Source organism: Papaver somniferum, chromosome 9 (assembly GCF_003573695.1).
Source record: "Papaver somniferum cultivar HN1 chromosome 9, ASM357369v1, whole genome shotgun sequence".
Taxonomy (NCBI): domain Eukaryota; kingdom Viridiplantae; phylum Streptophyta; class Magnoliopsida; order Ranunculales; family Papaveraceae; genus Papaver; species Papaver somniferum.
Genome location: NC_039366.1, coordinates 120621167 through 120632715, shown reverse-complemented (window position 1 = coordinate 120632715; position 11549 = coordinate 120621167). Strand labels below are relative to the sequence as shown.

The 11549-nt window shown below is 36.2% G+C and overlaps 1 protein-coding gene across 1 annotated transcript; it reads left to right on the top strand.

The window, feature by feature from the left end:
• The first annotated feature begins 2681 nt into the window (after positions 1–2681).
• On the top strand, positions 2682–3664 carry LOC113309174 (inositol transporter 1-like). Its single transcript, XM_026557584.1, has 3 exons — positions 2682–2908; positions 2998–3050; positions 3177–3664. Exons 1-3 carry the CDS (start codon positions 2773–2775, stop codon positions 3324–3326), a joined length of 339 nt encoding a protein of 112 aa, XP_026413369.1. The 5' UTR covers positions 2682–2772; the 3' UTR covers positions 3327–3664.
• The last annotated feature ends 7885 nt before the right edge of the window (positions 3665–11549 follow it).

The following is an 11549-nucleotide window of genomic DNA, read 5'->3' as shown; positions in this document are numbered from 1 at the left end:
ACCTTTCGAGTAAACTGTCTTTCAACTAGTGCGAAGAAGTTTGTTAACAAGGTAGGTACCTCATCTTTGGTTTTCATCAAATACACCCAAACACATCTAGAAAAATCATCAACAATGGTTAAAAAATATCTTGAGTTACAGGCACGATTTGGATGATAAGGCCCCCAAACGTCGCAATGAATTAACTCAAATAAATCAACTGCCCTACTATTACTCAATGGAAACGAAGTACGAGTTTGCTTGGCTCTATGACAGATATCGCAAGCATGAAAATCTAACTGACTATCAACACAACCAATCTGAGGTAGAGACTTCAAGGCTTGGATAGAAGGATGACCAAGCCGTTTGTGCCATAATTCTGTTGCAGTCTTCTCTAACACAACGTTGACACGAGCTGGTTTCCCCATCAAGCAATACATCCCATCCATGAGCTTACCCATACCAATCCTCGTCCTCAAAGTATGGTCCTGTATAACACATTCAGAGTTAGTGAATTGAACACTTATATTATTCTTCTGTGCATGAGTAGCATGCGATGAAGATAAAAGTTGAGAAACTGAGAGAAGATTGCATGTGAATTGAGGAACAAACAGCACATTGTGCAATATAAGAAAATCATTTACTGCACAATGCCAATTTTGGTTGCTTGTATGCTGACACCATTAGGCAGGCCAACCTGAAGAGGACTAATATTATGACAAGATTCAAACACAGTGTCATCACAACAAACATGATTGGAGGCTCCTGTGTCAACAATCCAGATGTGACCACGCTTACCAGAGAGACGAACATGATTTGTAGTTGGCATCTCACCAACGACAGCGTTTGCCTTAGCTGCTGGTTGAGTACGTTGAACTGGTGACTCGGTTTTGAGATAAGCTGCAGGTGGACGTCTGGGCTGGCGACCATCTGGATACCCATGCTTCTCCCAACATCGATCCTCAAGATGTCCATTATGACCACAATAGGTGCACTTCAATGGAGTTTTAACAGCTCCTGATTTCGATCCTTGTGGCTTATTGCCATGAGCAAGAAAAGCCATTGGAAAAACGATATCCTCCTTCGGCTGAGTATAAGATCGAACCTCTTCCTCTTGAATGAGACGAGAATACACAGTGTGCAGAGACGGAAGTGGTTCGGTGCCCAAAATACTAGAACGAACATTAGCATAATAGGGTATAAGACCCATTAAAAATTCACGTACCTGATCATTGTTACGTCGAGTACGTAGAGTGAGATTAAGATCACAGGTACAACCTGAGCACTTACACGAAGGTAAGGCATCAAAGTCATTGATGTCATCCCAGAGTTTCTTCAACCTCCCATAATAGTCTTGGATAGACTCTCCATCTTTTTGTTTGCAACCGGCGACATCAGATTTAAGCTGAAATTTTTTTATTCCATTCCCACGAGAAAAACGAAGCCTGATATCTTCCCATAAATCAAAGGCGGTGTCACGATAAGAAATTGAGGAACGAAGAACTGGATCAATGGTGTTAAAAATCCAGGCAACAATCATGTAGTTTATAGTCCACCAGTCATCCAGGTCAGAAGAATCATCAGAAGGTTTCGAGAGTTTACCGTTAATGAAACCCAGCTTGCGTTTCACACCCAAAGAAATACGAAACCCTTTAGCCCATTCTTCATAGTTTGATCCTTTGAGAACTACATGTGTTATGATAGTTCCTGGTCCATCATTGGAAGCGAGAGCATATATAGAGGACTGTTTGTTTGGTGAAGAGGAAGTTGAAGTTAAAATACTAGACATTGTTACCGGACTCACGATACCATGAAGGTTTCTATAACCTAAGACAAGACGAGATAACTTAAAGAACAAAACGAGAAAGATGATTCAAAATGTGTTTTCATTGATAACAAAGACTCCTATATAAAGGAATTAGGGTTACAACAATATTCTAAAGATATTCTAAAAGAGGTGAATATCTTCTTAAGACAAGTAAGTGAATATATGCAAATATACAAGAATATACCCAATATTATTGCACATGCAGGTAATAGATACTGATAGTGAAGGAACTAGGCTTGACACCTGAACCCAACATCTGTTTAAATGTATCAAAATCTTCAACAGTTTGAAAATTTTGAACAAACACAGATATAACTGACGTCCAAGAAACAGTATTAGGTTGAACTCCATATCACCCACCTTTGAAAAACCAGCAATTATCGCATTCCATGTTATCAAATTGGGGTTGAGGCGACCAAATGAAATGCTTCTTTCGCTAACATATGTTGCATATAACCTGAAACCAAATGTATAACTATCACATCACTGTATATAATCCACATCTAACCAAACCCAGAACTAAAGTCTGGTGCTGGCCAGATTCGGATTTGGGAATAGGGAAGGCAAAGATTAGAGTGGTTCGGCAATGATGGCCTACGTCCAATGAGATGAGGTTTACAGTTCCATAAATATTCTGATTTATAGGATAAAATAAGATAGACAACAAACCTAACCTAGATAACAAACTATCTTGGCTGGAGGTATATCTTCTAATGACTTGGTCTTCTTAACAGGCCGCCTTCATCTCCTCATGGTAGGTGACATATATTCCAACACGGTTCCTGTTAATATTCTCAAATAAATTTCACTTGTGTGAAGTATTCGGAGACATTCTTAATAAACAAATATTTAAACGAGAGTCGAGAGGAACAAATATCACTTTCCCTTTTCTGGATTGTGTAACAAAATTATCAGAGGAGTTATTAATTAATCCACTGAACTGCTGGATTTGAGAGAAATAACAAATGATATTGGAAGACGATAGAATGGAAAATGGAATAGGAGGCAAAGATAATGAAATCCTAACACCTCGTTTATCTTCGATATTGTATCTCACACTGAGTGCTAGTATCGGAGGACTTATTTTTGGTTATTACGTTGGTATGTAAAGTTCAATTAGAGTTAATTTTGATTCAGTTCTGAATCTGCGATGGAATTTTGATTATATGGTAAATCTACTGTTTTCACAGGATTTATCATTGTTCGGTTTGGTGTGTTAAGTGATCTTGATTCTATTCTGCAAGTAAGTGCATTTATGAGCTAGGATTGTCTATCGAGATTTATAAGAATGCATTTGAAAGATTGTTCTCAATTTCTTCATAATTAATTTGCATAAAAATCTTATAATCTTACTGAGTTTTGATTGTAGGAAACGGTTCGAACAGGGTTGGTTGGGGCAATTGTGGGTGCTGCAGCTGGTGGTTGGATAAATGATTGTTGGGGTCGAAAATTTTCCATCTTGCTTGCTGATATTAGTACTGCGAATATAATGTTTTCAAAGGAACAATTCCGGTTTTGATGATCTTTGCATTTTATAGCCTTTCGTGTTCGGTCAGCCTAGAAAACTTTCCATGGATCATAAACTCACAAATATACCCGACAGAAGTTAGAGGAATATATGGAGGGACAGCTGCAGCGGTTAATTGGATCTTTTTCCTTATTATAATCATATTATCTTATTTAATAACTAAAATCGGAGGGCCTCTCTTCATGTTTCTACTGATCAGTTTGTTTTCTTTCTTCGTTTCGTGGCTGATCCAGTTGTTTGAACCCGACAATGTCTTTACCAGGAAAAAGTAAAGGTGTTGAGTGAGTTGTAAACACTATGTCACTGCAAAAGGATACCATCATACATTTGCTGCGTCGTTCAACACGTATATATTTATGATTTCTTTCAAATTATGAGTCAATATTCTTCATATAATAAAGCTCGTGGGAATTTTGAAAGTGTGGCTGCGTAGTGCATAAAAAGTACTCCCTCCGTTCTAAATTATTAGTCCGCTTTGACTAAGTCAAGATATTAAGGAGACCGGAGGAGTTTACAAAACTATCCCTACTGAATGATATATCATTACTAAAATTAAAAGGAGTATTTGGAGTATGTAAGAAAAATACATTGGTAATTATAATATTTATAGAAATGTTTAAATAAAAGATAAAAATAAAAATCTTTATGGATTGATTTAGTAAATTTGTTTCCTATTGAGGAAGATATCATTTAATATTTAGATTGGTGATATTTAAAATAATTTTATAATTATAAAAATTTGAAGGATATATTTGAGAGTTTGACTAAAAAATATGACTATAAACAGAAGCTGGACAATATTTTAGGACAGACAAAAATAGAATAGAGGACAGAAATTTTAGGACAGAGGGAGTAACTAGATTTGTGCATGTGCTATGCACCAAGTATTTTTTTTTTCTTTTAACTCGGAGTGTGCGGAGCTTTTCTCGACTCATGGTGATGTATTTCTGATTTGGTGTGCTCAGGGCTTCGCCTATCCTTATGGCTATGCATTTTTGATTTGGTGTCCACTGGAAAAATATATTAGAAAGAGGAGAAAAGATAGAAAATATGTGTGTATTTTATTTCTTTATTCTTTTATTTCGCATAGAATATGTGTGCAGTGTGTGCATGTGTTTTTTTTTTCTCTCTGCGAAAAACGTGTATGATCTGTCAAACAATCACGAGGACAATTAAGACTACCATGAGCATGAGTACCCATGAAAACCTTTGTGTGATATTGGTGTCCTTGAACATCCGCATAACGGTGACAACAAATAAATATTGAAATTCGATCTAAATAAACATCTGAGTTCCTTTAATCTGTTATGTCCGTACAGGTAGAGTCTTGTAGTGACAGCCTGTATTCTTCTTCTCTTATCTGTTGTATAAGAATAAATCTTTCTCTTTTGTATTAGTCAATGAGAAAGTACTCGTTTTATTCTAAATCAACCAACTCCCTGATATGGCGGTCGGTCTAGTAGGGATGGGTTTAGGGTGGGGCCCACCGATTCTCTTTGTCGGGAATATCGCGAGATTCAACGTGCGAGATATAAATCATTTCGGTAACAGCTGTGCTAGATGCACCGAAGAAAGAATTGTGATTTTCACTTTGGGAAAATCCGACGGTCACCAGCGGCTTCTCAACATTGGGATTAGAGCGGTGAAAAGTAGGCCCATTTTCTTTGTCTCTACCGGTGAATCTCTCGGTGATATATCGAAGTGCATCTAGCATTTTTGTTTTGGTAAAGAAGATCATTCGTATTGTACAGGAAAGAGTATGTCAGTGAGTTTTTCTATGTTATAAACTATTAAGACTAGTTTTTCAATTTTTTTTTTTGAAGGAAATAAATATTAATTTGTATTAATCCTCGAAAACATTGAGACGTTCATAATACAAAAAGGTGGTTCATCATGGAACCACCATCTGTTTTGGAAATTAGAAATTGCAAATTGAACTAAGTCATGAGCAATTGAATTTGCATCTCTAGGTACAGCTGTGAAACTAATATCACTGAAGTCCTTGATGCGATCTTGGATTGAGAGAACAGTGGAAAGGATACTCCATGGAATATCATTCTTGTTCCCAATAACAGCTTTAGGAATATCTTCTGCATCCCCTTCAATAATGATCTTTGATCCTTGTATCCTTCTCGCCAATTGAGTTCCGAGTCCATAGGCTTTTTCTTCTGCCACCATCGAAGAAAAGGAATCAAAGAAAAAAGCCCCACTGCCCAAATGTCTGCCAGAGGAGTCTATTGCTACCGCTGCTGCAGCGCCTTTACCATCGGAATAAGCTGCATCCACATTTATCTTTATGTAACAGAATAACGGAGCTTTCCATTGATTGATATTTTGCTGCTGAATAGGAACTGAAGAACAGTGATTTAGTGCATGATGTAAGTCAAAGTTCTTGAAGTCTTGAAGAGCTTTGTGAATACATAAAGCTACTGAAGGTTGTAAGCCATTGAAAACTTTATCGTTCCGTGTTTTCCAAATATTCCACAAAATACACGAACCAATATTCAACATAATTCCTTGATCAGAGCAATTTAACCATAACTGAATGATTTCCATCGAAGAAATATCCACCGGAATATTGATATGCAATGGACTTGCCTGAAACACCTCCTTCGAGAACTGACAAGAGAACAACAGATGATGAACAGTTTCTTCTTCGCAGTTGCAAAGAGGACAAACATTTTAAATATGATTGTTGAATCTTGTTAAATTTCCATAAACTGCTAAACCATTATGGAGAACTTTCCAGATGAAGGTATGAATTTTTGGTTGAGTTGCCATCTTTTTCCAGAAAATTTTCCACGGAAAAGAAGAAATCACTAAAGATGTTGGTACATTATCTGCCAAAACTTTATAGCATGACTTTGCTGTAAACATACCTGATTTTGTTTTTAACCAGACAAGCTTATCAGGAATAGATTCTTATTGAGGGATGTAGATATCTGATATGACTTGCACATCTTCTGGCGAGAAAATCTGAGACAACAACTCGATATTCCAACTTCTTTGACCTGGGATGAATAAATCTGAAACAACTTCCACTTCAACTGTAGAAAACTCCTGTCTTGTAGGTCTAAATCCCGGGATACATGGAATCCATGGGTCTTTCCATATATGTATAGAGTTACCAGAACCAATAAACCAGCATCAATTATTTAAAAATATATCTTTCATTGAGAGCATATCTTTCCAAGTCTTCGAATCCCCTGGTTTTGGTTCACAGTCCCAAAAAGAAGTAGAATGAAGATATTTGGATTTATATAATTGAACCCAAGCAACATCATTTGTTGTAAGAAATCTCCAGAACAGTTTAGCCACTAAAGAAATATTAACATGTTCCATGTTTCTGAGCCCAAACCTCCATCTTCCTTTGCTCTAGCCATTTTATCCCAGTTGATGAAGTGAAATTTTCTTGTCTGAGTATCATGACCCCACCAGAAGGCACATTGTATATGAGAAATATGATTAATAACACCTTTTGGTAACTTAATGGTTCCCATAGAGAAAATTGGAATTGCTGGTACAACATTTTTTGACAGAACTGTTCTACCAGTAGAGTTCACATAGAATGATCTGTAGCCTGCCAATCTGTTATCAAATTTTGATATCAATGGTTCATGTGTCTCAATGTTGTAATCAGACTTCAATGGATACGATCCCAGATACTTTTCATTCACCTCCATTTCTCTAACTCCAAATTTTTATATAGTTTTCCATTTATGATAATAAGAACATCCAGAGTTGAAAAATGGATTGAAGATTTTAAAAAGTTTATAGTCTGACCTGAGAAAGAAGCATAAGTATCTAAGATACTCTTTAGTTGGTTAATATTCATCTCCGAATTACTTCCAAAGAAGAACAAATCGTCTGCAAACAAAAGGTGACTAAAAGAAGGCCCCATGTTGTTACACCGATAACCACTGTAAAGATTCAAATCTTCAAACTTATCCATAAGAAGTGATAACCCTTGAGAACAAATAATAAACAAGGCTGGAGATAATGGGAAACCTTGACGCAAACCTCTACCACTTTTGAAATTTCCATAATGAGCTCCATTCACCAGATTTGAAAAAGAAGAAGTAGTAACACAATTCATTATCAGATCATGTGAATGATCATGAATACCCATTTGATGGAGCATGAAGCTAAGAAAAGACCAAGAAACTCGATCATATGCCTTCGACATATCTAACTATAAAGCAAAAAATCCCCGTTTCGACTTAGAATTATGCAAAGAGTGAAAAATTTCTTTTGCAATGACAATATTGTCAGTAATTTCCTATTTTTCACAAACGCATTTTGATTCCAAGATATAAATTTATCTAAATAAGAACTGAGACACACAACAATTATTTTAGCCACAAATTTATACAAAACATTGCATAATGAAATTGGTCTGTACTCCATTGAAGTTGTAGGAGTTTTGACTATAGGGATTAAGCTGATATGTGTATGATTAAGCTTACTTGGTAAGGCGCCTGTACTGAAGACGGATTGAATGTATTTAGTAGTATCTATACTCACTGTGGACCAACATTTCTTATAGAAAATAACTGGGAAACCATCCGGACCAGGTGAACCAAAAGAATTAATTTCTTTGACTATCTTCCATATTAATTCAGGTGTTGGAACTGATGATATAAAAGTATTTTCCATTTCTTCTAGAACAAAAGAAGGTTCTTTCAAATCACAAGGAGGTTGGATGTTTGAGTCTTCTTGAAACAGGTTCTTGAAAAAAGAAATCAATTCTTCTGCTATGGTACTAGGATTAGTAAGCCATTGACCATTATTTGTTTGGATGCTGGTAATGTTGTTTTTCTTCCTTCTTTGTTGGACTGAGGAGATGAAATTGTTTTGTGTTTCTATCACCCGTTTTTAACCAGATTTGCTTCATCCTTTGTTCCATGTATGTAGCTTCCATTATAATGTACTCGTTGAGTTGATCAGAAGTAATCTTCTCTTTTTGTAGAGTTGCCACAGTTGGGTTAAGGCCTTGAAGATGAAGAAGTTTCTTTTTTAATTTACAAATGTTATTCTTGATACATCCAATTTTATGTTTGCTCCAGCTTTGAAGAAAACCCCCTAATGACGCCAACTTTCCAATTAAATCACCAGACAAATCAATATTCCATGAATCTAAAACAACCTTGAGGAAATCTGGATGTGAATACCAATAAACCTCAAACTTGTATGAAGGAGGGTTACGAGCAATACTTCTACAAGTGTTTAATAAAATTGGTGAATGATCACTAGAAATTCTCGGAAGATGTAAAACACCTGAATTCTCAAACAATAAGCACCAATCTGGAGAGGCTATAACCCTGTCTAGCCGTTGCCTTATTAGACCTTGAATTTGCCTCCCATTTGTCCAAGTAAAAGCTGGACCAGAGAAGCCTAAATCCAGTAGGTGATTTTCTCTGATAAAGTTATTGAAATGGGTTATGGTGGAATTTAAAGATTGATCACCTCCAAATTTTTCTCTAGTTGAGGAGATTGCATGAAAGTCACCAATATAGCATTTAGGACCTTGAATTTGTTGAGAATAGAAAGAAAGACTCTGCCAGAAACTTCCTCTGTCTAATCTATTTGGGGGAACATAAACACAAAGCAGATTCCAGCTTCGAAAAGCACCGTTTTGTTTTACTTCAAGATGGATCAAATTTCTTGAAGAAGAGATAACTTCTGCTTGTATATCGTCTTTCCATAATAACCAGAGACCACCACTGCGTCCCATCACTGGCACAACACAGGAATGAGAATAACCAAATTTACGAAGAATTGGAATGGAGTCTGCTTCTGATAATTTAGTTTCTGATAGAAATACAATGCTGGATTTTGTACTTCTAAGGAAAGGTTGCAAAGTTTGAATTGTTGGGTCATTCCCTAACCCCCAACAATTCCATGCAAATACTAACATGGACCGTGCGGCCATTTAGGGCTACCGCCACCGCCCATTCAGCATCTGAATCCTCCTCGAGTTTTGAATCCAACTGTGATTGTGTTGCTCCAGAATCGATGCATAATCTATGATGCATTCGTCCAGTGCTGCTTGAATCTCTGCTGGTAGTTGGTTCCGAAATAGAGGCAATGCGAAGTTCTCTAGCCATCGATTTCCATTCACGCTTTCTGGTAACCTTGGCTGATTGTCTGGGATTCTGTAAAATGCATCCACTGTCACCACTCTGTGATTTGTGGTTTGACCTGGATAAAAGTTGATGAAGATTCTCATTGATTGATTTATTAGAAACCTCAGTTGTTGAAGACTTTAGTTTTTGGTAACAAACTGGAATAATTCTGATATTTGAAGAGACTCTGAACTTTTAAAATTCGATTGAGAAGAGTTCTGTTGTTGCTGAAAAGTATTTTCTTTTCCTTTTACTAGCTCTGAGTTCTTGTGTTGAAGAGCAGCGATCGAAGTAACTTCAGGACCAAAATATTTTGCTTGATCAGATGAAACTGGATGACCAATAATGGAACTGTTATGAGCAGTTATAGAAGTAATAGAAGATGATTCCTGATTGGAAGATGTTGACTTGTAGTCGAACTGTTTGGTAACCGTTTTATTTTTATTGTTCAATACAAATCCACATTCTGGTAACTTCCCATGCAAGTTATCTCCATTAATAAAGGACGGTTCAGCTGGTGACGTGGATTGAAGATTCCTTGTCAATGATGAGTTGTATTGATGACTCATCATCCCTGTAAACTTCTCCGATGACGCAAACTAATTAACCATGCTTTCAGTTATTTCTTCATCTTGACAGATTTCTTCACCAACATCTTCATAATTGTTGCCAAAGTTCTTCAGTGAAGCATTGATTGATCTTTTATATTTTGGGATAATAAGATCAAGAGCTTGTTGTTGAAGTTCTGGAGGGAATTCTTGATGAACTTTATCCTTTAGTTGATGAACTTTTGGGCACATTTTCAATAAATGACCTAAAAGACCATAGAATAAGCAGAATCTCGGCAATCTTTCGTATTTGATTTCAGCGGTTATCTCTTGACCATTTGTTGTAGGAAAAGAAATGGTGTCTCGAAGAGGTTGCCTGATGTTCACCGGAAGTGGAACTCTGGCAAATTTTCCCCAATTACGGGCCTCTTGAATAGTAATGGTTCTATGGCTTCCAACATGTGTAATTAAACCTTGAATAAATTTTCTGTCCAGATAATTAACTGGAAGTCCATGTAGTTGTGCCCAGAATTCAATTTTGTCGAACATATATTCATGTGGAAGTTTGTTAGGGATGCATCTCTCCAGAGCAAGTAACTCGTCTCTTGAAACCCAAGGAGATGATTCCATAATAAATTCCGAGTCCGAATGTGATTCGAATTAGATAAGATATGTTTCAGACGTGAATTCAGAAACGTAGAACTTTTGGTTGATAGAATTCCATAATTTATGAAGCATTTCTCTAACATTAGAGATCTGAAAAGTTCTAGGTGATAAAATTAGAAGAACCAGACAGTTTTGATAGTCCTTTGAAGAATTTTATAAAGGAATATCGATACTGATTTTTCTAATTGGTGTTTCTTTGTTTAGAAGATTAGCGAACTGATGAATCATATCAGAGTTCTGATTTTGTTGAAGTGAAGGAAATTTTGAGATAGACATGATGGATTATAAGAAAAGAAATTAAAGAACAAAAGAATGCCCAGGGCTATTGATCAAGAATTTAAAATTTTAAAAGATTTATAATTTGGAAATCTTCGTTGAAATACGAAGAAATCCGAAGACTTGTTAGATTACAGACCCTTGTGTGGATCAAACACTGGGGAAGAAGAGTATTGATTTAAGATATGAAGATGGTAGATTTATGGAAAGAATATGTTAAAGGTTGAGTAGTTTCTGAAGAAAAAAATTTGCAGAGCGTCTCTCTCCTTCTCACCCCAAAGGTTCTCAGACTAGTTTTTCAATCCAACTTTATGGGAGTGTTATTTGTTTTGGGTTAAGCTGCTTTGTTAATTCTGCATATAAGAAAACCATAGGACGGTCGGAGTTGGCTTATGTTTTTTTTTTTGCTTATAAAAAGTAAAAAAGAAGAGTTGGATAGGTGATTATTTGGCTTTTCAATAATAAATGGACATAATTAACACTTGACTGTTTACCATAAAAAAAAAAAAAAAAACTATTGACCATTTCGAATATTGTTCATTTGTTCTTATCATTATGAAGCTACAAATTATTTGGGTGTGCCGTGTGGCCTACACACC

What these genes read in the sequence shown, in the direction of transcription:
- LOC113309174 (XM_026557584.1), top strand. Translation starts at nt 2,773, where the DNA reads ATGATATTGGAAGACGATAGAATGGAAAATGGAATAGGAGGCAAAGAT. An exon ending in TATTTTTGGTTATTACGTTG is followed by an intron (nt 2,909 to 2,997) that starts GTATGTAAAGTT and finishes CTGTTTTCACAG; the next exon opens with GATTTATCATTGTTCGGTTT. An exon ending in ATCTTGATTCTATTCTGCAA is followed by an intron (nt 3,051 to 3,176) that starts GTAAGTGCATTT and finishes TTTTGATTGTAG; the next exon opens with GAAACGGTTCGAACAGGGTT.